The following is a 26,355-nucleotide window of genomic DNA, read 5'->3' as shown; positions in this document are numbered from 1 at the left end:
AGATGCAAATGCTTAAATTAAAATGTGTCTTTGAATCTAATGTACCAGAAAGGAAAACAATTGCATTAGCCAAAAAAATACCTGATGTAAGTGGAATGACAAAATCATAGAGTCTTGAACAGCTGGAGCTATTTAAACATTTCAAAGCTATAATTAAAAATGCCTGTATGAAATTTGAAGGTGTTTTTTTTTTTTACTCCTCAGCTGTACATCCAAGCCCGGCGCCCAGAGAACGTGACGCTCCTTATTGCAAGGGAGATGTACTCCAGCCGGCCCCTGGCTCTGCAGGGCGTAAATCGGGGAGCTCCATACCAGCAGTACCAGCCGGTGGTGATGCTACAGCAGGCCTACATAGTGCAGTGGGAGGGGCGGTCCCCCGAGGAGGTCATACTCTACCCCATTAACTTCAATAGGTAACTGTTTTTCTTGTTTTCCTTGCTGTGACTGTTGATGTCAGCTATGGGGCAACCCCAGTCCTCCAGGGTCCGGGTCCTTGTAGGTTTTAGGAGGTATATTTTAAGTGGCACTTACTTTAGACCTTGAGTAAATGGATAATTGGACATTTTAACCAATTATGAGAAGTAATTCCGTTCTGAAATAAAATGAATTCAGATGACCCTCAAGCCCTGTAGTTATCCGTCTCTGGTTGATGCACGTTTAACTAATTAAGCCTTCAACCACCAGAGAAAGATATTTCTAACTATGTGGTTTCATTAAATGGTTATTTCAGGGCTTTTCATATCTACGTTTCCTTTTGTGATGACTGTTTGAGGTTTGGCAGCTTTCATAGGATCTTCCCTTGTTTCTGGCTTATCAACAAGATACATTTGAGTCTTTTACAATTGCCTTCTATCTGATTATGCATCAGCAGAGTTTATATAGTTACTGTGTTTCTAGATACCTATCTATAAAACTTACAGTTGATCAAACTTGTATTTTCTGGCTCATAGTTGGATGCTATGTTTTCCAAATAAAAGACTGGAAAATACCATACATACAATACTTTGCCTCTATCCACAATTCCCCTGTTCTTTGAAAAGTTCATTATAGATCAGAGCAGAAGTTGATTTCATTCCCCCAGATGCCACCAAAACATGTATTTTCCATGTGGTCCACACAGCAAGATCTTTTATATATATATATATATATATATATATATATTATATGATTTATTGATATCAAATGTTGAAACGATAATTATAAATTAAACTAGAAGCAAACATGTTAATTGATATATATTCATTACAAGCCTGCGTGGGAAGTCACATTTGATTTTCAGTTTTACCGCAGAACTACAGCAAAGCTGAATTTAAAACTTACAAACCCAAGACCCTAGCCCGGGGAATCAGACAGCCAGTTGCAAAAATTATCTCTCTATATACATTTATGTTTATAAGTTATTATTTCTTCCACATAAGTGGGTGAGAGTGCAGGAGAGCATTACATGAAATGAAGCATGTACAGTCTGCTTTGGGGACATGTTGACAGTATAGTAGTAACGTAATTGCTGACAAACGTTTTAAACAAATTGTCTTTGATAAAAAACAAATTCTTGTTTTCCTACACAATCCTGCTTGGGCCCTGTCCTGTATAAATGCAGAGTTCCTCTAACCACATGAAAAGCAGAAAACGCCCATTTTGCTATGGCCTTATGTTCACCCGAGTAAAAGCTGAGCTAAACAAACAAATATTCACTAACATTTGAAACCAGAACCTTCTACAGTGTGCACTTCGTCTTTGCTTGGCTATGCTTCTACTCTCGTACAACTCTAATGTTACTGTACTACAGAACAATGTTATTTATTAGGTTTACATCCATACAGTTGGTTTGCCAACACTAAGGGATTGTCACTGGAGACACCGATGACAATCCCTAAGTGTTGGCAAACCAACTGATAAGAATATGGCTGAAGTAGAAAGATTCACTGGGTTTGTCCTGTTACTAGCAACTTCTTAGTTTCATATATTTGTGTTTGATATATAAGTGTTCGGTTTAATCAGAATAAACCGTTACATTCTGTGTTAGGTATAATAGAATGGTGTCAGGACTTCTTGATGTGTCCCTTTTAATGCAGTGGCATGTGAATTAAGTTTAGGAACATTATTTAGTTGTTTGGCTTTTTATCAAATAATATCAAATTTATATCAAATTATATCAGATATACCCATTACTTGGGAAACAAAACAATAATATACAAACTAACAAACATCCACCTTAAATTATTATAACATTTTGCAGAACACAATTCTAAAGCAATTGTTTCCATTAAATATAAATAGCTGAATGGTTCATAATTTAAGATACCTTTTAACACAAACAAGGAAATAAGCCCTCATGTGCTGTGTCATTGTATGCTCCTGAATGGCCTTTATGATCTACTGGTACATACATTTTAATTGAATCAATAAAAAAAGGAAAAGAAAACCTTAAGAAATGTAAGAAAAGGAGACCTTTGTAATCTTGGTAATTCATCTGATAAGTCATTCATAGGCATTACATTCCCATACAACTTAAGTTTTTCTTTTGTTATTTTGATCGCAATCCCAAACTTGGCCAAGGAAAAGCATGTGGACTCAAAAGGGAAATGATCCGAGGTGAATGAGAAATGGGAAGGGCTCCTGTTGTTTAATTTGCCGGCACACAAAAACATTGACAGGGGAAAGAAAAAAATCTTTCTTTATCCAACAGTTGTAGGGGTTTCTTGTTTCTGAAATTGAAGCCTTTAATGACAATCTGAAAGAAAATAATACATCTTTAAAATACTTTAAAATTGATGTATAGGTCAAGCCACAATACTCAACTAAAAAATATCTCGACCACATACCAAACACTTTGCAGGCTGGGTTTACACCACACACTTAAAGGACTTGGCAGTTATATCTCAATGGACTTGATATACATAGTTGTATTCCACTTATATATAATACTCTTTCTCTTTCCTGCATTTTGCACCAAAAAGGCTCTGGGCTGTCACTTCTGAGTGCTGGGTTGCAGTTTGTTATCACAAGATTGTTTTGTCTAGGTTCTCTGGATTTATTTATTATTGCTCTTTGATCTAAAGAGGTTTTAGTTTTAGTGAAAAAATGATCAATAAATGGTTAACACTGATTATTCATTACTAAAAACAGCCTCCCTCCACCCATTACCCAATAAAAATGTAGCCCAAGCTACAGGCAAGTCAGAACATTTCGGTATAAATTTGTCATTTTGGAACTATAATTAAATCTTCAATTTACAACTTAACACTTTTGTCTGTTGATCTCTGTCTGGACAGTAAAAAAAAAATCCAAGGGCATTCAGGAACTTGAGATTGCATGTGGAATATTGTGTAACATTAATAGGAACAAAAATAGTTTTTCCGGCAGGTGTGAGGTTCTGTTATTGAAGATATGTGGACAATATTTATTGCTCTGAAAGAAAATAATTTAGTTTCCTGCTGTGTCTGCTTGGAAAACCCTTACAGCTGTGTTCTAGCCGTGTGTATTTTAAAGGCTTCCATTACCAAGACAACTTAGTCACAAAAGCTAATTTTTCTACCCACGCTTTAGGACAATTTATAGCACTAATAAGCCAAGACTAAACCATTTGATGTACTGTATCAACACAGACAATCTAAAGGTTTCTTTTTAAAGCCACTGTCTGTAAACAGGTTGGTGTCTATACGTATCGCATAAAAAGCACTATTACCTCACATTTCTATTTCCTATTTATTGTACGTACATTCAGCATAAAACTCAATATGACTCACTGACATTAAATATGTTTCATTGTACTATCATATTTGTAAAGAAGGGTGGTTGTTACATTTAACTATCTGAGAGGCGATGCTGAAATTGATGTACCTGAGGTCTTGCACAGAACAGAAAATATTCTCATCACATGAAAGGGAATGATTAAATGAAGTCCTGTCTCTGCTTCCACAGTGCAGGATTACTCATTTCACTGGTAAACAAATTAAGCACAATGACATGTCGTCGATTCTGAGTGTCTCATTTGAGAAAAGGCGTTTTACAGGCTTTAAAATCAGCGTATGACTCGGATGGAAAGATCAGAACTGGATAAATGGGAATCTATGTTATTGCCATCTCCAGAGCGATGACAGATAAGAAGATAACCAACTGTTTAGTTTTTACATTGCAAATAAAAAAAGGCTTAGCAAGGCTTGGAAATATATCACACATGGAATTCGAGGGAATGTATCCAAGTTTCATAGCACTGACAAAGTTCTCCCAGTACTAAACATTACTCCCAGTCTGATGTCAAGTTGTCCTTATTGTAGTTGGTTTGTAAGTACAAACATCTATAGTTATTTTAATAATTGTAAGACATATGCCAAATGTATGACAGATATACTGAGTCTTACATCGGCTACATTGTTGTCCTTATGCACTGTTAAATACATGTTGACCTTTAACAATGAAAATATTTATTTTTTACCCATAACTCAAACAATTAAGAAAGGCAGCAATTGCTACATCTACAAGCAGTCATCTAAGAAAGAAAACATTTAAAAAAAATAATGTTGTAATCTAAATAAACACCAACATTCGAATAATTGACCAAGCAGGACCTAGCTAGGTTGATCAAATAAAAAAAATATATATAGCCTTTTTCATGAGAAATTAAATCAAGATTTGTTTTAGAATGTAAATAAACCATAAAAAAAAAACTTTCCTTTTAGTATTGCCAGACTCATCAATCTATCTGACAGCTGGAAAAAAGGAAAAAGCAAATCCAATTGATTTCACATTAACAAAAACATAAAACCGCTTTCATTGCTTTTTTATGTTAAATTGATTTTGGAAAAAGGGAGCTGTTTGTTCAATGGTGAAGCCCCTGACTACATATCAGTCTGTGTGCCGAAGGTCTGTTCTGTCATCTGCGTGTTCACCACGTGTGCTTTGAATACTTAAAAATGAGTAGCAGCAATGCAAACAGTTGGGGCTCCTAGTGTTAGCCTAAGTTTGTCACTATTTAAGATGTACAGTCAGCTCTCCGCCTCACTTCTGCTGCTCATTTGTATGCCGCTATGCTAGATTACACAGAAGGGTTAAAGCAATGCTAAGCATGCCCAAGGGAATGAGAAGCACTTTCGTCACTTGTTGAATAAGTCTCTTTGGTTGTCAGCCAAATTACTTTAAACTTGTACAGTTACCTAATATCTCTCCTCTCTCTCTGTGCAAGAAAACCTTGTCAGGTCAGACCGTCTAAGTAACATACCTCATGTATTTTGACATTTTTAATCTCTTTGAATTGTTAGAAATGTTATCTTTTTTTTAATTCTAAAGCGGATGGGAACAGATGTGGAGGGGATACTTACCAGTCTTTTCTATCTTTGTGATATGACTGTCCACAGATGGTGTGAACTGAAATGACCCACTGGCTGCTGCAGTTATTATATATTGAGCTGTTTTAAAATAATTAGTATACTAATTTTATTACTAAATTTATATTCAAGGAAAAAACATGTTGGTATGTTAGGAATTTATATCAACTAGACACTCTAATAAGGTCTTTCATTATGTTGCATGTCTGGGTGTTATATGCAGAATCACTTTTTTCGTTTGAATAATGAATAATAATCATTTGAGTTAAATAGTCATGGTGGTCTATGCAGTAGATTGCAGTAGAGTAAACTAGTTCTTATTGTCGTACAGGGTACAGTTAATATTGTGGGAGGACAAAGTAAATGTACAAATACAAATAAAAAAAGTGTCACATTCGGCCCCTTGTCTGATGACATTTTGTTTCACAGAGGCAACTGGATCCAAGTGGCTCTCTGTTATCCCCAAGGAACGACGTTCAAAATCATATCGGACATAAACCAGCGCCAGACGGGGAAGGTGCACAGCGTGGAGCACTACTCCTCTGCCTCCTCTGTGGAAGCAGTGCTGGGGAACCCTGAGAAGAGGCTCTATTACTTTGACAGCCAGTCGGGGTGAGTGGCTGTGCCCGTGGCGGCGCCCGTGTCCAGTGGAGAGCCTGCTTGCATTACACGGTAGATTGTCCTGCAACTGTGCTGCATTCATTTGCCAGAGACAATAGAAAATTATCTTTCTTCATTTCTGCTTTCCCTGTATTAAATGATTTGATTGAAGTTTCATATTCTAGATGTATTTCACAATTTCCCCAAATACACTCCATCTGGGAGAAGTGAAATGAAGTAAAAGATATTACTGTTAATCTGCAGTTATACTGACTATATTGTTAAAAGTATAGCTGAATACATCATATTGATGCCGTCTATTGTTTTAATAATCTCAGTTTGAGGACAAAAAAATGTAATGCGAGGCAGAGTTTAGTCTGATGCCTGTTATACAGGCTTTAGCAACGGATCTCAAGACAACAGCAGGCAGACAGGCGGTCGTCTCTTCTTGGCTCAGTTCTTACATGTGAATTATAAGTAGATTTCCCATTAAATGGGTCATTTTCTTCAGTCAGGCTCCACTGCCCTTTGGTTTTAATTACAGAAACATTCAGGGTACGGTCACAATCTTCAATTTCATCATCTCTCACATTTTTGTTTCGTAATCTCTGTCTTCGCTCTTTCACTGAATCATTTCGTTAATTGGGACCCTCACGTTGTGGTCAGTGGACTTGCATAATTTAGCTAGTCTGGATTTCTGGCTCTTTCTGGCACTGGATTGTATTATTTGAAATGAAAATCCACATGATACTCATGCCCTTTCCCATAGCAAAGGTTAGGATGGAGTCTCATTTCTACAGAATGTAGAGAAAATTGTTTATTTTCATCCTTCAATAGTGTGGGAAGAACAAATACCACAATAAAGCTGAAGAAGTGTTACCCTGTGCATTCTGATGGCCTGTTCATAGAGCTACGAATACAGATAATGTTTGTGCAAGTTTCCTTAAACAGCAGACATTTAGGCATTTGTGTTAATATGTTGTCAAATTGTATCAGTTTTCCGACTTTGGATTTATGTATGTATGTGCAGTGGCATAGGTTTGGTTTCAGAATTGGAGTGGGACATGTACTGTACTGTACTGTACTGCATGTCTGCATATATTTATTTTTCTGTCTAATTGTTATCCTTCACCTCCTTGTCTCCCATCGTCTAGGTACCTCTTTCTGCACCTGCAAGCTAACCACCCACGTAAGGGTCACAGCTACTGCTCCAAACAGGGCTGCGAGAGAGTGAAGGTCGTAGCGCGTTCAGTTTCCACAGCGACCGTGGCCTGCCTGACTAATCCCTTTCCAGCGAAGAGCCGCAGGGTTCCAGCCGAGCGGCTGTGGGTGTCTCGGCGTGTGGCCACTCCCTGCAGCCTGTGTGGCGCCCCTCAGGTATCGTGGCTTCACTGAGGCTGGCACTGGCCCAGGCTGTCGGGGGGTCAGGTGTATTCTTTGCTGAAAAGTGTATCAGTATCACCAGTATCTGCCTTCTCTCTTGCTTGGACTACTTCCCAGAATGCATTTTAAAATGTTTCTCACTCAACCTGGGCTGTTTGTTTTAGAGTTGTTTTTCTGTATTAGATGTCTGCTTGTTAATTCCACATGTATTTGGATCAGCTTGGCTAAGGGGGAAGGTCATGTCAGATCCTAGAAGAAAACCTCAATTGATAGTACAAAATGTGTGCAGTTGGCATATCTCCTAATCTAAAATGTACATTTTAAAATTCACCAGCCTCTAATGGCAGGTAAACATCCTTTCTGTTTCTGTTTGTGCTTTGGTGTTTATTGATTGAGTTTGTTTGTTTATTTATTTAACATTTTTGTATGCCTGACCAGGTTGCTATCTCCAGTGAGCCTTACATGCAGTATGTGAGGGTACAGGTTCTCTCTCTCAGCAGAGCACACATACAAAATGGCTTACAGTCTGCTTTTATTAAGGTAGGTATTCAATATTGTTGTATTATACATATAAAAAGAATGACTAGGTGATCTGCAAATAACGAAGAGCAGAAAAAACATACAAGGTCACCTGAGTGACCAATTTGTTCAGGTTAGTTTAAAGGATATAAGGTGTAAACCCTACATTTTAAGTCCTGTAACAATCCACTACATGAACCTTAAGCTAATGTGAAATATTGATGTTAATAGCCTGAAATATGCATTTCTGCAGAACAGCACTTCATGATACTTCAAAGAAACCGGTGTCTGGTTCAGAGTTCAACATCGGTGTAAATTGGTGCAGTGCAGTAGGTGGCACTGTCAGAGCTGTGAAGGGTGTTAATAAGGGTTCATTTGCTTATAGTGTGGATGCAAAGATAACAATGTTTCAACACAATGATTGTTCTCGATGATGGGTTAAGGTCAAATTTCCAAATGTATTCTAAACATAGATCCTTAACCTGGCCCTCGACTCATAAACAAGCAGCAATACAGAGCATTGTATTAACTCTTTGAGGCTCTAAATTAATCATCTGTTGGGAGCGCCTATGATTTCTCTTATAGTAGCATTCTCTCTCTGACTCGCATTGTATTGTTGATAGCAGGCGAAATAATAAAACACAAAGTGAAGAGTGATGGTCTGAATCAAAATGATAGAGAATATTACCATTTTGTACAAGCTATTAACGTTTACCTTTAGTTATTCTGTTCGTGTCAGGAAGACCAGGTGATATTTATTTTGATTTCTATGTGGAAAAAGCACATTTCATTGCAATTACCTTAATAGCTATTGTGTGGATGCATGAGGACATTACACATGCCAGAATGCATTTTCATGAGTTTTCTGGTGACATAAGGATTTAAACAAGAGAACATTACTTTGATAATAGCCAGTGGATGTACTAAACGCCAAAGATATACATTTCAAGTCTATGCAGGGCTTCAAAGGAAATATTTTTTTCATTTTTAACAAGTTACCATTAGTTGTTGCCTTTTTCTTACAGGTGAACGATGAAATATTCCTCTATAGGAAGCAGGGAATGTTGTTTGTGGTTCTTGATGCATGCACTGGAGAAATTAAAAGCAGACGGCACATTGAAACGCTGACTGTTCCTCAAGCAACCAGTGCCATTGACTCCTACATCATCTCTACTGTCAAAGAAAGGTCAGATGACAAATCAGTTATTGGCCTTAAAAAAATAATAAAAAAAACTCAGTTTAATATTCCTCCATGGAGTTGTCTTTTTGTAACAGCAGATTAGTTTGAGAAAAGTTACTTAAATCATAACAGGCCCAGAGAGATCATAAAATCTACATTTTATGTAACTGGTACAGCTAAAAAGAAATGCAGTGAAGAAATCCTATAAATTCAGTGTTGAAATCTGGAAGAGGGACTTATTGTTCAATGTTATGATGCTCAAAATGTGGGTACCTCCAAGAATTTGTCAAATTAAGCACAATGTAATCCTCTGTGTACTACTACTCTTTATTACCAGACTTAGACTTTTCTTCGTAACATTTATTTCTGAGGAAGGATGGTGTTTATATATTATTGTTTTGCCTTGTTTTAATCCTGCCTTGTGTGTGCTTTTGTAGGTCAATAGTTCTAGTGTGTTCAAGAGATATCAAGGATCTGCCTAGAGACTCTGGGATTTCTGCCTTTATCAAACTAGGGTCTTCAAAGCCCATTGGCCTCTTCAGGAAAGGTGATGTAATGATGCAAGGAAGCTTCTATCAGCTTTCTCTTTCACTGACAGAGTTAAGATCCTGACTGTGCATTTTCAACAAGACCAGCCTCACTCTGACTACAATGAGAATGTTGTGACTAAGTCTGAGGGAACTCTTTAAAAAAAACCTTGTGAAAGAAAGCTGGATATCTGTGCACAGCCAGAAACATTCATGGTTTACTTGAAAAGGGTACAAGCTTAAAAAAAAGAGAAAGCTTTCAATTACAAACAAAGGATCTACGAATATCATTCATTAATTATGCAACTGTAATCATGTCTCTCATCTGGTATTCCTTTGATGTTCAGAAAAACATGTAGAACACCAGATATTAAACGGTAGTTATAGAAACCCATCTTGTTTTGGCTGTAAATGCAGATTTTTTTTATACTGCCAAGTTGAAGGACAGTGAAAGTGGTTCTGCGCTTTTCAAACACTACAAAAACTACATCAAAATGTATAATGTACCTTTATTAATGATGTCTACAGTATATAGAACTGAAGGAGAGGCAGGAAATAGGCTGATATAAAGAATTATGAATGTAGTGAACTTTTTTATTTATGAGTCCATTTATTATTGTACTTTTCATTTATAATTGTATTGCATCCACACGTTGCTTAGGTCTACTGCCACAGGTTTCATTATTCCTTTGTATGGCTATAAAACAATAACATTTTATAACAGTTTTCATTTCATTTGAACAATGTGTGGAGACAAAGGAAAAGTAAACGAGGCCAGAAAAGGAATAGGTCAAGCAAGTGTTTATCTGCACTTACACGCTCATCTCAAATAGAAGTGAGGGAACAGAAGCAGTTGGTTTAACTATGACATTGTGTTGTGAGGCCTACTCACAAGTTTTAAATGAGCCTTTAATGTTATTGTTAACTAAAGAAATCACTGGTCATTTTCTATTAAGTGTAGTCCATCATCTGAAATAAAGCAGGTTCAACAATGTTTGAGAGCTGGAATGCAAATATATGGGTCTTGGCCTTAGGGAACTGACATTAAAAGTCCCAGCCAATTTCTGAGACTAAACTGCTGTGCACTTTAGAAAGCTACTTAAATCATTTCTCTCCCTTTTTTTCCTTAACAGGAAGCTTTGCCTTTTTGGGTTATAGAGGCCAACCCAAGCCATCCTGGATTAAAATAGTAAATCGATCTTCAGGCAGAGAGGCTGCCTCCCTTCAGCATTATGTTCCTTTGAGACTGAGGCAATATAAGTGCCCTGGTCTGGGAAAAGAGTACCGGAAGGAGGAAAAGCTCTTAAAAGGGTTACAGCAGAACCATGGTGAAACCAGTGTGGAGGGATAAAGACATTAATATGTTTATTTCTTTCTTTTGTCAATAGTATCCTTACTTCTGTATTTAATGAGACATAATAAAGAAATGTATTCTTTCTAAAGTAATGTGGAATGCTGTAAATCCTTTGAATGTGTCATTTCAAGACAACAGTTTATGACTTGCACCTACCAATGTAAATGTTTGCCACTTCTATTTAAAAAATCAAAACTAATCTTTAAATAGATCAGTGCCATTAAACAACAATTTATTTAAAAGAGAATGTCACTCCCCAGGGTATATATATTTCTCACCATACTACATTTTATTTTGAGTAAAATCCAGTTAAATGTGTTGTATGATTTTTACACTATAAGCTCTCGCATTAGCTCGATGGCTAACTTGTAGCTGATAGGTTGACGTTTCTAATAGGGTTGGACAGACCTGCCCTGGTTTGTTATTTGTAATTGTTCCTGACACCTGCAGTTGCAGCTAACTAGACAGTGAGTGTTGATTTCACTTGTTTTCTTATCGTTCCCATATAACATTCCCCTTCTAATCATTCTGAGCAGCTGTGATTGTGTTGGAGGGAATTTGCTGCAGCCGCAATCCCAGAATGTGAGCTGTGTCCAAATAAAACAGACCGCAGTAGTGTCAAAGGCCTAAGGACTCCCCCAATGGAAATGTAACAAGAAGCAAAGCTGGAGAAATGTCTCTGCTTTTCATATGCCTGGTTTTTGGTGTCTTGGCCTGTTTTAAATACATTTTACAAGAGCTTTCGGTCAATACTGAGTTTTGATCTGCCGAAGCAAAATATACTAACTCCAAGCCCAGTAATAACAAGATCTTTTGGATATCTTCACAAATAGCTGTGTGTTTTATGTTTTATGGATGTTGAGTTGATCAAATGTGAACTCAGACTCCTCACTGGATAATCCATGGTTTAAATGAGGACACAACAGCACTGTTTTGAACCAGCCACGTGTACTAACTGCTTAAATGTCACTGAATTGCTTCAACAATCCTAAAGCTTTAACCTATTCTTACAGCTACCAATTGTATCCACATTTGCACTGTAGTTTAAGTCAAAAATCTGGTGGGTTTGATTTATTAGAAATGTCTTCAAAATTGTTGCTGGAATGTAATGGTTGTATGTTATCTATGCGGTAGTTCCATAATAGAAAAAGGGCAGCTTGTTTAATTGAAACTTGTTTGAATGAATATGCCTATGTGACAGAGTATTACAGTTTGACTGTTTTTATTTAGTATTACAGCAGACTGTCACTCTGTGGCATAAGGGGGTTTGCATGCTCTGTGGTGGTCTCGACAACAACACACATAATGCTGTGATGTCTGTGCTCTTAAGCTGTGGGTCTTTAGTCCAGGTCCTGGTGCCCTTTAACTCTCCAGATGTTTGTTTTAGCTGTTTTCAATTAAGAAACCAAAAATATGGTGATACTTTTAGTTTGTTGTCTGTGGTAGTTATTTTAGCTCAAGTAGACATGATTTATGTTTTTAATTTATTTATATAACCAAACTTTAAGACCTCCTACTTAAATACAATCTTGGACTTTTTGGTCACCAGAGACTGGTGCTGGATACATTGTCTTAAGGTCATCCACAGCATTATTATTGAATTTCTTGTTTCTTTACTTCGACATGATAACATGTAAGTTATGTAATGTTTTATGTAACTGTGGTAAAACAAGTGCAAGATTATTAGTGTTATTAAAGCTGCTTTTAGTTTCAGAAGGTCTTTGATCTTGAAAGAATATACAGAATATGCTCTCATAATCTCTTTGAAGATCAACCAATGCAAAAAATAATAATCAGATGCTTAAAACATAAGTACTTCACGTGATAAGAAAATACTTTCAACTGATCTAATTGTTCCTGTTACTGTAAATGTAAATTTAGAATCTGTCTACAATGCACATTTATTCGCTTTGTTTTGGTTGTTTAATGTTTACCATGCTTTTTAAAAATGTTTAGTTTAACAGACTTATTTGATGACCATAGCTTTTACTCAGGTTTCACAGGCCAGCATTTCACAAAAACGTATTTCTTTTCAGGTGCCTTGAAACACAACACAAACCCTCAATCCCTTTTCTGTGCAAGATCACATTTGGCTGTGCGAGAAAATGAAGATCTGTCTTGGATTACTTGTTGCAGTTCTCCTCCCTAGTATTAAAGCTGGTAAGTACAAGGAAGAGCTTGCTAGTTTGAGCAGTGCCAACCTAATTACAGTGCCAGGTCAAATACTGGGACCTCCGCTACTTGTCTTTCAAAGCCCATATTCAAAAGACTACACAGATCTTAATGTATTGTTATGCATCTGATACATGCAAGGTTTTGTATAATGTAGGTCTAGTGGTACAAATGTGGTTCAGATTGGGTTAACGCAGGGTTGCGATTGTATAAGTCACGTTCATTATGTAGGTCAACTTCAAACAAAGCATAACCACGTGAAGGGCACACAGATACATTTTCATCTTAATGTAATTCTTTGTGTTGCCTTAGAGATTCCATGGAAGAAGAAGAAAAGAGGAAAGGAAAACAGCTGTTGTTTTCTTTCTGATTCCTTTAATCTTTGCAGTCAGACTCTATGGAACAATTTGGCTGGCTTTGTGGTTTAAGTACAAGCACTCACATAGGAAGTGTGGGTTCAAATACCTGCCAGAGTTTAAATCAGTCTGACTAACTGTAGGCTACCTCAGTTAGTTTTCTTGTTTTCAGCATCCTGTGATCATGCTCAGAACATGCACAGCTGGCATTTGCAGAGCATGGAAAAATAAATATTGACATCCAGTGTAAAGAGTCACTGCTTCTGCAGGAGAATGGGCTGGGGAAGAAAACAAAACCATGCTGACCATTGTTGTTCTGTGATGTAGAAGCCAGAAAGAAAGAGAAGTATATTAAATATGCCAGTTGTTGGGCATAGCATGAGAGCTAGTAATCCAGTCTGTCCTATTTTTGTTTATTTATTTTCTTGGTATATGTAAGTAAAGACAGATCTTGGACACCAACGATTAAATGGTACTAAGTATAGAGATATAAAAAAAATAATCTGAAAACATTTTATTGTAATTGCAAACAGAAGTAATACAGAACATTAGGCTGTTCTATATAATTACAAACATCACTAAACCATGAGCACGCACACGGGCACTTGATATGACCAAAAATCAATGTGAAAGCAACATCAGGGGCCTTTTTGTAATTGAAATTGGTGTTTGGTAATCATTGTTAATGAAACCAGCATACTGTGTTGTGAACATTTAGTTTCATATGTAGTTAAGTTCCAGGGTTGGCAATATATTCCTTTTGAGTTTTACGTAAAGTGTGTTCATATACTTTTGTAAATTTGTTTTGGCAACCTGAATATTAACAGTCTGGCAATAAATTCTATTCTTCTCAGACCTGTTCAGGTTTACAAAAAGTAGAGGTCGGAGGGGGGTGTTATTATTTATGATGGCTCTTGTTGAGTGCATCTGCAAGAACAATGTCATAATATATATGTGAGTGTGTCTGTGTGTTTGTGTGTGTAAATGTATACTCAGAAAGTTCAAGGAATCATTAAGTATCAGAAAGGTATATCCTGGTGCAGCCTTTATAGGCCAACAATCTTCATTAATAAGGAAAAAAATGCCCCCAGCAATTAAATGGACAGGACTGCACAATAGAGAAGGCCCAAAGCGTTAATCTGCCAGTATGCCATAGCAGCTAAATAACTTATGAGAACATGAAACATGCTGACTATTATGTTGTCATATATATATATATATATATATATATATATATATATATATATATATATATATATATATATATATATATATGTGTGTGTGTGTGAGTGTGAGACAGAGAGAGAGTTTATATCCTGAATCCACCCTGTTATTATGCTGAAAAAGTACAGGGCCATAACACAACAATGTGCTCATTTTAGTTCATTGCGAAATCTTAAAGGCAGACATACATTAAACACTGCAGAGCTCTGAACTACTGACCTCTCTCCCTGTTGTGTAGGAGTCTGTCAGTTTTTTTTCTTGGCCTTTATTGCTTTAATTAAAAAAAAAACTCTGATAAATGTATATTTAAAAACTAGCCTCATACAACCAATGATTTTTTTCTACATCGTCTGTTTGTCAGTAATCATTGGCAATGTAATTGCAGCTTGTCCAGACAAGGATGCTGATCTGCAGCCATGGAACCCGGCTCATAATGAAGCCCACCACGTCTCCATTGGTTACGGCATGAAGCTCCTGCTCACCTCCTCTGCTACCGTCCACTCCATCAGGATCTCTGACGGAGGTACCCTGCCACATGATCACACTGCAGGTCTCCTGTCAGAGAGCATTTAATAGCCAGAGCAATTGCACTCGATCCCCTGTCCTATAACTATGGATAATATTAGTTTAATCCCTTCATTCAGATCATTCCACGTCAACACTGAGAGCCACGGTGCTGTGCTGTAGCTCTGCATATTTAGTGGTTAGACAGGTTTTAGAAAATTCAGGGGTAGCAAGATAGCATTGATATACCAGCATAGTTTTACCAACACTATGTATTAAACTAAATGTATCTCTGACTAACACTCAGATGAAGGGTGCAAATACTCTTTGTATTCTATATTGTGCAGTATATGCAGACATTGTTTATTTGTTTTACAGGAAAACTTGTGATTGCTGATGCCAGTCAGCCAATTGTGCTACGCACTAAACACATCCTAATTGGGAACAATGGGGAGCTTCATATTGGCAGTGCTGACTGCCCTTTTAAAGGCAACCTTACCATTGTCCTGTATGGAAGGTAGGAACTATAGTTATAGACTATATTGCCAGTAATTGAAATTGTCATGTTAAAAAATCAGACTTTAAGATGTGTTAAGACAATGGCATGTGTCACGAGGGAGTGAAGCGAACGCAGTGGTAACAAATCATCCAATTTATCACTGTTCTCTCAAATTTGTGTTGTACAGATCAGATGACACAGATACAGAACATAGCTACTTTGGGAGAAAGTATATTGGCATCGGAACAGGGGGCACGTTGGAGATTCATGGAATGAAAAAAATGGCTTGGACATTTCTGAACAAAACCCTGCACCCCGGAGAGACAAACAAGGACAGCTATCACTTTGAAAGAGGCTGGGGAAACCGTGGCATTATTGTCCATGTCATAGACCCCAAGACAGGAGCAGTGCTCCACTCAGACAGGTCAGCTCAGCTTTAAGACTTACGCATATGGATTTTCATTTCTGCCCAGGATGTCTGGGCTGGAATATCTGCTGCAGTTCCATGACCACTTTTTAAACTCAGGAATTCAAAGATCCATAAAAAACAAAAACAACAGCATTTTCATCCAATTTGGCAGACTTAAGGAAATGACATTCTGTTGGATTTAGAGTCAAAGGCAGCTCACATCTTTAAAAAATAAATCTGCAATTGTGTTTATATATGGAAACTGCAATCAATTATGTTGTTGCAGATTTTTTTATTTCCCCCTCAATAAAAAGTATTTTTCTTATTCTCTTAATTGAATTCTTGCAAAATAAGTTGGTTTTACAAATATGTATAGTTTGCAATTTTTTACTTCAGCTCTTGTGACATTTCAGGTTCGACACATATAAAAGCAAGGATGAGAGCAGACGTCTAGCCCAGTATGTAGACGTGGTGGAAGATGGAATGGTTCTAGCCATGGTGGTGAATGATGAGGGGTCCAATAACCTGGAAGATCTGGCTAAGAAATCTCTGACAAAGTTGGGCAGCAGATTCTTCCATCGGCTTGGATTCCGGTGTGTCCTCTTTATATTTTATTTGTATTTGGCTTTGTTTTTATTTTTGGAGTAACTGCAAGGACGAGTAGTAATCATGCATAGCAGAACAATCTCGATAGACGTAGCAGATGATTACCCTTTGAGATCTCTGCTGGTTCCATCAGGCAGCATGTCATTGATTCAGACATGAGTTATGAGATGTTGAAATCCAGGCAGAATCTTACCCTTGTCATGTTCCTAAATTCCCTTCTGATGTACATGATATGAAGTTCACTGAAGCAGATCTGGTGTTATCTTTCCAGCATGGGGGTGGTTTCTGTTGTTGCATACACGAAGGTGCCTTGGATACATGATAATGATAGTGATAGTAAAGGCTGTGACTTGTAGTGTACAATATCCTAAATAAGCACAATTTTAGAGAAGTTCTAGTAAATACATAATTTTTGCATAATATAAAGACATGATGAATACGTATAGCATAAGATTGGTTTAAACATGTAATTATTCCTTAGTTTTCTGAACAGGATTAAATCTTTGTTAAAGACTTATTACTATAATATTGTTTTATTTTGGTATATTATCAATACAACTTCACTGAACACAGAACGCTTGGCACCATTATCACACCAATTAGGTAATGAAAGAGTAAGAAGGAAGTCCAAAACAGGCTAGATGGGCCATGGGAAACACTCTGATCAGTGGCATAACACTTTATAAATATCCCTGTTTAAATATTTCCACATGAAAGCTTAGTGCATTAAAGGAAAATAAGTTGTTCCATGCCGTCTTCTGTTCTCGCTGACTCGCCAAGTCATAAAAATAAGGGGGAATGCTTTGGCCTGCCAAGAAAGCCTTAATAAACACACTTGTTGTGTAAAATAAATATATATATATATACAGTGAGGGAAAAAAGTATTTGATCCCCTGCTGATTTTGTACGTTTGCCCACTGACAAAGAAATGATCAGTCTATAATTTGAATGGTAGGTGTATTTTAACAGTGAGAGACAGAATAACAACAAACAAATCCAGAAAAACGCATTTCAAAAAAGTTATAAATTGATTTGCATGTTAATGAGGGAAATAAGTATTTGACCCCTTCGGCTTAGTACTTGGTGGCAAAACCCTTGTTGGCAATCACAGAGGTCAGACATTTCTTGTATTTGGCCACCAGGTTTGCACACATCTCAGGAGGGATTTTGTCCCACTCCTCTTTGCAGATCCTCTCCAAGTCATTAAGGTTTCGAGGCTGACGTTTGGCAACTCGAACCTTCAGCTCCCTCCACAGATTTTCTATGGGATTAAGGTCTGGAGACTGGCTAGGCCACTCCAGGACCTTAATGTGCTTCTTCTTGAGCCACTCCTTTGTTGCCTTGGCTGTGTGTTTTGGGTCATTGTCATGCTGGAATACCCATCCACGACCCATTTTCAATGCCCTGGCTGAGGGAAGGAGGTTCTCACCCAAGATTTGACGGCACCACTGATTGGCCCCAAATTTATTCTGCAGCATGACATGCACTGTGGAGTAGTGGTTAGTAGTGGCTCTGGACTCATGACTGGAAGGTTGTGGGTTCAAATCCCGGGTGGGGCAGTGCTGTTCTACCCTTGAGCAAGGTACTTCACTTAGATTACTCCAGTAAAATGCCCAGCTGTATAAATGGGTACAAATGTAAGTTGCCCTGGATAAGAACATCTGCTAAATGACAAAAATAATAATAATAACATGGCCCTGTCCATTGTCCCTTTGATGTGGTGCAGTTGTCCTGTCCCCTTAGCAGAAAAACACCCCCAAGTTTCCACCTCCATGTTTGGCTGTGGGGATGGTGTTCTTGGGGTCATTCTCCTCCTCCAAACATGGCAACATGGCAACATGCCAAAGAGCTTGATTTTGGTTTCATCTGACCATCATTCAGATGTTCATTGGCAAACTTCAGACGGCCCTGTACATGTGCTTTCTTGAGCAGGGGGAACTTGCGGGCGCTGCAGGATTTCTGACAGTTATTTTGTGTTTCTTCCATTTGCAAATAATCGCACCAAGCTGCTTGGCGATGGTCTTGTAGCCCATTCCAGCCTTGTGTAGGTCTACAATCTTGTCCCTGACATCCTTGGACAGCTCTTTGGTCTTAGCCATGGTGGAGAGTTTGGAATCTGATTGATTGCTTCTGTGGACAGGTGTCTTTTATACAGGTAACGAGCTGAGATTAGGAGCACCCCCTTTAAGAGAGTCCTCCTAATCTCAGCTTGTTACCTGTATAAAAGACACCTGGGAGCCAGAAATCTTGCTGAATAATAGGGGATCAAATACTTATTTCCCTCACTGTATATATATATATATATATATATATATATATCGTAATAAATCGTAATACTTTTTATCTTGATCCTGTTTAATCTGCTGCATGACAAATTGTTTAAACCGAAAATGTTAAAACGTCCTCAACTTTAATTCAGGCTCAGCTTCAGCCTGTGGTAGCACACACCCTTTCCCTGCTGGTGGGAAACTACAGTAATTACTCTTATCTGGATTTCTCTGCATTCTACAGCTGACCATTCACGATGGTATATTGACTTGAGGAAACTTGTGTCCATATGTTTATCGCTCTTGATAACATAGTCATCTCTCCTTCCCTTTGGTCCTGCAGACACCCTTGGAGTTTTATCACAGTGAAGGGAGATGTTTCCTCGTCTGTGGAGGATCATGCAACCTACCAAGGTGATTGTTTTCTTACCTCACCCAGTTCAGAATGTGAACAGGTTAGTTGGTGCATTTCTAACATAGCATTCTGCCTTTTTTTCCAACACAGGTACCAAAGCCTCATCTGAAGCAAAGTCTTCCAAAGTTTTCCAGTCAGGGTATGGAGAGCACTTCACAGTCACCACAACCAGCCAGTGGGTTCAAGGTAATGCATACAATTTCAGTGGGTTATGGGAAATGTCAAGCAAGCTAATCATCGGTTATTCTCTGCATATTCAGAAAGGTTTTCACAGGAATAATATTAGGGACACTCATATATGCCTGTACACTTCATGGAATTTGAGACAAGGGCTGTAGTTTGTTAGTCATTTAATTCTTTAACTCTGTCGCTTTTAGGATGACTCGAGTTTTCATCTATAGTTGTCAGAAAAAACTATTAATTTAAATTTCTATATAACGTCCTTGGTGATAGTCTTGTCATGGCAGTTTTATTATATATATATATATATTATAATTAATAACAGAAATTGTATTTTTGTGTTACATGTGAAGCAGTAATTTCTGCATTAGGTAATGACTTAAATAAGTAATTAATTAACATTTACTATGGAAAAAAGTCCCCTGTAGGTGAAGTTATTATTTTGTATAATACAGAACATAGTGTGATACATACAGCACACTGTTAAGTTCTACTAAAGTCCTTTGGAAAATGATAATAGAATTTTAAAAAGCAGATGAAATTGTTTCACCTATGTATAAGTAAAAATCATATCTATCTACACAATCAATGGAATCAACACTTGTGAAGTTAGGATTGAGGATGTAAAAAGCAAGTCCTGCACCTTGTGTATTGATATTTGTGTTTCATCTGGGTCTTCAACATCATGGGTGCTCTCTCCACATTAAATCTCTTTAAATGTTGCCTGTTTTCCAGAGGCTGAATGGACCGAGTGGTTTGATCGAGACGATGAGAGAGGGTCAGGAGATTGGGAAAAGCTGTCTGACCTCCGAACCGCTTTTCCAGACAAACTTTGTACCAATCCACTTGACATTCAGGTAGCTTGAGCTTTTATTTTGGCAGCCAAGATAAACAGGGGCCTCTGTGTTAAAAACAAAGAAACCTGCTTTACACTATAATACTAGAAGAGAAAGTGCCTATGCCATTTCAACTGAAAAGGCAGTATTTCAAAAGAGCAGAGATCTGACTCAATCTGACTTAAATCCATCTGACATTAGGGAGACTGTGGAAGTATATATTTTTTTAATACTCCTGAAGAACATTTTCTTAATGGGTATATTTAAAAAACAATATTTGTGGCACCATACCTGCAATATGGACTATGATTAATTAACAAGAATTCAAATCAGCATGCTATAACATTCCATGAAATATATTTCTAGAGGACTTTATTCGCCCAGGGCATTGGAAACTGCTTGGCAAACAGCCCCTCAATGCAGATTGTTGATGTTTTCTCCTCTTCAGGCAGTCACTGATGATGGGGTCCCTTCCAATTTAACAAATGAGATTTTCTATCAAAACGACAAGAGCTACGGCTTTGTGTGTCTCAATAAAGATCAGCCAGATGGCATGTGCCACAACTATAAAGTGCGCTTTCTCTGTGGAAAACTTGGTATGTATGGAATGTTAGCTCCCAAGATGTAGACTTGTCACGTAATAGGGAACTCGCAGCCAGCATAGTGACTTAATGTGCTAAATGCAATCAGACACTGCATGTCAACAGAGAAGCGTAGAGTGGGGACTTAGAGACTTGGCATGGGGTACCGTCTCTGCTTGCGGAATTGCATGTCATACAGCACAGTATGTATCACTACTTGGCTCTCTTGAGTAAAAATACATTCTGTGCTCCAGGGACAGTGGTGCAGGTAGTCAAAAGTTCAGACTGAATAAATTAAATGGTGTCCTTCATAGATCAGAGCTAAATAGAATAGGTCTGTTTGTTGTTGCCCTAGTTAACCACAATTATACGTTCTTTAGCCACCGAATGTATACACATATAAAAGCAGTTTAAACCGGTTTTGAGCATTACAGGACCAAGGTTGGTCCACTGAAAGGAGAGGATCTCTAACAGTTCCTAACATTATTTTAGGAAAGCAGTGCCATTATTTTGTTGAACTACAAAATTGAATATTCCATGATACGGTTTGTACTTACACTGGCCTATGTATAGTATGTTCTTACATGTTGCAGATGATTAAACTCACCTCCCAAGATGAATGACTTATTGGAAAAAAATATGTATTTTCTAGCAACACAAAGGATGTACTGGTCAATTTGTGTCTTCCAGATATTAATTATAATTTCATGCGATTATGGCTCTAAACACCAAGGATACATTTACACCATTACCTTTCTTCTTATTATTTTTTTCTCTTATCATTGAGTTAAATGCATGAAAAAAATAATTTAAAACAGACACACAAACAGGCTTTTATTTTTATTTTATTTTGGTATATGTATGAATTCATATTACTGAATTGAAATTTCAGTGAGGCCCCAGGCATCCATTACAATTGACACCCATTCCAACACTACCATCATGGAGCTGGCAGATGACAGCGGGTCCTGGATGGCAGGAGACACCATTGTGGTCGCCAGCACTGACTACTCCATGTACCAGGCTGAGGAGTTCAAATTAATCCCCTGCCCAGCCTGTGCATCAAATCAGATTAAAGTGGAAGGTAAGGCACTGTGCTTTCTTATTCCTAGCAGCAATGGTGTTAGTTACACTAGTAGAATAAGTAAAGCTAACACTTATGTTTAGGGCACACAAATGTACTGTGAGACGAGTCTTTTGAAATCTGTAATTTTCAAGGGGAATATCATATATACTCGTTTATTTTTAGTGCTGCTATTCGGGAATAATGAAGACTCACAACAGTGCATAATTAGAAAAATACCGCAAGCCCGCATAAAAGTGGATGTGGAAAAAGTCTTTAGCACCATAATTGTAAAGCTGAACTGATTTTTTTTTTTCATTTTGCCCTTGGTTTTGCATTCCTGGAGGAGTGGCTTAAATAGACATACAATTGATTCCTTGTTGATTACAAGAATAAAAAGGTAAACCAATATCCAGGCTTTTAGTGATTGTTTAGTGAAGTAGTTAAATCAAAGTGTCATATTGTATATAATTATCTTAGCCTATGTTTCCATTTGGCCACGTGTTTCCTGGTGTTACTGCTCTTTTAGACAACATCGCATTACAGACATTCCACATAGGTTGGTAATGTGAAAAAAGCCATAATTATATCAACCAGCAATTTAGTTAGATATCAGCATATTTATACCATTATATGTGTGTATGTTATAATAATTATTATTATTTAAACAGTCTTCTATAGCCATATCCATTGCATTGATTGCTCTTCCTGGATCTTTCAGTGGAAAATGATGACCTAAGGGTGGCCTGTTGTCTCCAGGGCCTAGACCAAGCCTGAGAATACAGTTGTTGTGTTAGCAAAGGACAAAAGATAGATCTTGGGTTGTCTAGGTTTCCCACTTCTGCCTCATAGGGGAAAGTGGCTTGTAGCTTTGCTGGCCCATAGGAATTACATGTTTTTGAACTTCAATGAGTAAAACATATTGTTTATAGGGAATTAGTGTCTGTCTGAAGGGTCACCGTTCAGTTTTGTTGATAATATCATGTGAGGAAAATGACAGACACTGTATGGGGGTGTAGGGGTTAGGGAGAAGTCAAGTGTTGAACAAATACCTGAAATTGTTCTACAGCATATTTGCAGTGAAGCAGAATATGCTCCTTTAAGAAGGATAACAAAATATCAAAAAGGGAGAAACCTAAGTTGGCATTATTTTTGGCATAACTTTACATAGCAGAACAGGAATGTATCTCTTCATATATATGAATGCTACATCTGCTTTACTGAAAAAGCTGCCCATCTGCTCAGCTCTAAGCTTTCAAATTAAAATTGAATTCTTAAAATAAGTAAAGGTTAAATAATCTTTCAAATAAACATGACTATTCCATCATTTTCAAAGCATTTCTCATTCATGCCAAAACCGTTTATGAAATTGGGAGTTTAAGTAATGCAGGTAATTAATCAATTAAATATGACCCTCATTTTACCTGCCATACATTCAAATAATCATCTTCAAAAGGTAGAGCTTCTGTTTCCCTTTACACTTAAGCAAGCTGCAAATTATAACAGATGAATGTGCATCGCTTTCATCTAGACTTTCGTATTTTAATTGCCTGAGCCATGTTTTCCTTCAGTCGGAAGTGTTGACACATAGCATGACTTGATGACTTATCTTACAATTAATTTTAAACCACTGGTAACACATATTAGGGGATGTGAAAATAAATAAATAAATACTAATATAGGTTTATACATACCAACTAGGATGGATCCTGCCTGTGAGTTACTGACAGTACGAAATGGAACCTAAAATATGAAACCTAACAGTTCCTGACAGTTGCAATTAGTTACTTTTTGCTTAATTCGTTTTTTTCCCCCACTCTCTTACAAAATGGATATTATTCATATTGAGAAGGGGGAACAAGCTATGATGTTAAATAAGGCCATTTTGTCAGCATCACTCTCATATAAGAGTAGACTGTGCTAATATTTAAAGAGTTCATATTAAAATATTGACCTACATAGAAATCTTCGACCTTCGTGTTCTGTGCTTTCAATCAAGAACACTTTGGAGGGATATTTTCAGATTCTTTTAAGTCCAGATTATTTAGGCTGATGTAGTGAAGCTACAGAAAGGTTTGGCCTGGTCATATACACGGTTTTGTTTGTTACCAGTAGCGTGCCATTCACGGTGGTTTACATACAAAAAGGAAAAAAGACAGTGGCTCAGCATAGTATTAGGGTCTTTGTCCCTACAATCCTAGTAATTTACTTGAAAGATGAATGTCTATGGATATGATTGACTTTTTGCTTTTGATGCATACCTAACTCTGAAGAAAAACAGCAATACTTCCTGTCTCCAAATGTATTTACCTCCATTACAGTTCTTACATTGACATTGTGTCAGAAAAAATAAAATACCGTACAAAACACAAGCATGTGACATCTGGGAACGGGATACAATTTTTTTTATAAATGTATTTCTAGGCAAATTTGAGACAGACATTACTTTAGCCAAAATTAATAAAAAAGTAAAAAACACTGGAGTTTTCAATAATTAGTTAATGAAATTAAACATGGCAGCAGTATTTATACTTTAAAACATTTGTGTTGGCCACTGGAAAGGCACTTTAGCTATTGGAAAATTCGAGTCAGGGCCTGTCAGAGATTAGGACCCAGAGGAAGTGGGAAGGGCTGGACGTTCTTCAGTTAGAAACGAGAATGCAATTCAGCCTGTCACTCAATCGCCACTGAGCCCAGAAATGGTTATCATTTGTTTTCCTTTCATTCAGCATACAGCAGAAAGGGTAGCTTGGTTCAGTCACAGACCTAATTTTAATCTGATTGTTATTTGCTACTAGTTGTTGATTCAGAATTCTGTTTTCTTTAACCTATCTTTTTTCAAAATAATTTGAAAAGCAATAACCCAATAGGCAATTAATTACTGATTTTACAGTTCTATTCTAACACAGCTCAAACACATATACTGCTATGGAAAAGTTTACAGTGGTAAAGTACAATATTTTGCCCTCTGTGACCCAGGTTGGAAACTTTTTGTTGTTGGTTTCCAACTCCAAAATACAGCACATTTTTTCCATGTCAAATATGCTTTTAATTTCATGTGACATGTTTCTACATGGTTGAGCTCTGTCTTCTTTTAATTCTTCTGAACATATTTCATCACATTTAATTAATCGCCAATTCCTGCTCTGAATTTGTATTATTATTATTATTATTCTGATTAGCATGCAATAACGTTCAAGTCTGGCCTGCAGTGATATACAATTAGGAACACTTGTTGGCCTTGCCTGTTTAGAGAGCGTCATTGAAGATATTAAACCGCCTGTGGTTATTTGTGTTTCTTAAGGGCTACTTATGCTCTACCTATGCTGAGGCTTATTAATGAGCCATGAAACCGCTACTGACATCAGCTGAGATGTGTGTATGCAGAACAACAGAGCTTGCTTGTTGTTAACCCCTCAGTTGTGTGTGGATTTAAATCACAGTTAGAGGAGAATTTACAGAAATTTTAAGTTAATCATAAAACTGTGTAATAAATGTGATGCTCAGTTCTGAAATTGTGAACTGAGTGCCTGCAGCACTGACACTTACTGGAACATTCCTGCAGCCCTGATGTTTCACAGATTTGCGTGTTTATTGCAGTTCAAAACTTAGAACCCAAACCTGTTATCAATCAGAATAATGGGGATTAGCCAGCTTCATGAAGAACAGTGTTTTGCATGTACGTTACAAAGCACCACTTGTACAGCACAATAATCTTGTCTGGAACCCGCGCAAGATTTTATTTTCTCATCTGAATATCTGTCAGAAATAAACTTTTCAAAACATCCTGCTTGCTTCCAAAGAATAATATAGATTTTATTTTGATTCATTTATTTCTCTCTCGGGGGCAAACACCACACCAAACCTCCACAAAAGAAACACCTATCAGAGGACGTACTGTAAGAAATTTAGAAATGTGTTGCTATTTTTGCACAGGCTATTCATTTGCCATGGATTTCTTCTTGGAAGGGATTTCATGAGTTGAAAAGTGGGGTAATAGAGATACATGTGTGCAGAGTCTCCAAAAGAATACACTAAAATAGGATTCCTCTTCATCACAGAAGACATCCTCAGAGGTTACTGCTGCAGATATAATCTCTGTGATTTATAAGGAATGATGTAAAGCTGTAAGGTAGTGGTGAAGGAGCATGCTGTATTTCACACGTTAAGCAGGTAACAGACTTTCTCTGGAGACAGCCCAGCCATGTCTAAATATAGCCGTCATCTAGAGTGATGTCACGGTAGCTAGTGGCATCTGAGCAGAAGTGTTTGCTTCTGCAAGATGGGAAATGTTTTGTCATTTATATAGCTAAAAAGAAATGGATGGAGGTGGGTCAAGAGCAATCGCACTGT

The 26,355-nt window shown here is 37.3% G+C and overlaps 2 protein-coding genes across 4 annotated transcripts in view; both read left to right on the top strand.

Moving 5' to 3' along the window:
- Positions 1–10,982, top strand: part of LOC136748793 (inactive cell surface hyaluronidase CEMIP2) — a 28,904-nt gene extending 17,922 nt beyond the window's left edge. The window contains exons 17-23 of the mRNA XM_066702838.1: positions 205–413; positions 5,757–5,939; positions 7,082–7,304; positions 7,749–7,850; positions 8,855–9,015; positions 9,447–9,556; positions 10,670–10,982. Of these exons, the coding sequence (XP_066558935.1) occupies positions 205–413; positions 5,757–5,939; positions 7,082–7,304; positions 7,749–7,850; positions 8,855–9,015; positions 9,447–9,556; positions 10,670–10,887 (1,206 nt within the window). The 3' untranslated portion in view covers positions 10,888–10,982. The remainder of the gene's footprint in view (positions 1–204; positions 414–5,756; positions 5,940–7,081; positions 7,305–7,748; positions 7,851–8,854; positions 9,016–9,446; positions 9,557–10,669) is intronic.
- cemip (cell migration inducing hyaluronidase 1) overlaps positions 1–26,355 on the top strand; it is a 61,119-nt gene that overhangs the window by 17,804 nt on the left and 16,960 nt on the right. For all 3 annotated transcript variants that reach the window (XM_066701502.1, XM_066701500.1, XM_066701501.1), the window contains exons 2-11: positions 12,927–13,050; positions 15,028–15,165; positions 15,525–15,663; positions 15,833–16,069; positions 16,468–16,647; positions 19,271–19,341; positions 19,433–19,528; positions 20,258–20,379; positions 20,807–20,954; positions 21,832–22,023. In XM_066701502.1, coding sequence (XP_066557599.1) covers positions 12,996–13,050; positions 15,028–15,165; positions 15,525–15,663; positions 15,833–16,069; positions 16,468–16,647; positions 19,271–19,341; positions 19,433–19,528; positions 20,258–20,379; positions 20,807–20,954; positions 21,832–22,023 — 1,378 coding nt within the window. In that variant the 5' untranslated portion in view covers positions 12,927–12,995. The remainder of the gene's footprint in view (positions 1–12,926; positions 13,051–15,027; positions 15,166–15,524; positions 15,664–15,832; positions 16,070–16,467; positions 16,648–19,270; positions 19,342–19,432; positions 19,529–20,257; positions 20,380–20,806; positions 20,955–21,831; positions 22,024–26,355) is intronic.

The sequence above is a fragment of the Amia ocellicauda genome, chromosome 4 (assembly GCF_036373705.1).
Source record: "Amia ocellicauda isolate fAmiCal2 chromosome 4, fAmiCal2.hap1, whole genome shotgun sequence".
In the NCBI taxonomy this organism is placed as follows: domain Eukaryota; kingdom Metazoa; phylum Chordata; class Actinopteri; order Amiiformes; family Amiidae; genus Amia; species Amia ocellicauda.
Note: the sequence above shows the minus strand (reverse complement) of the source record. Positions and strands in the feature narration are given on the sequence as shown.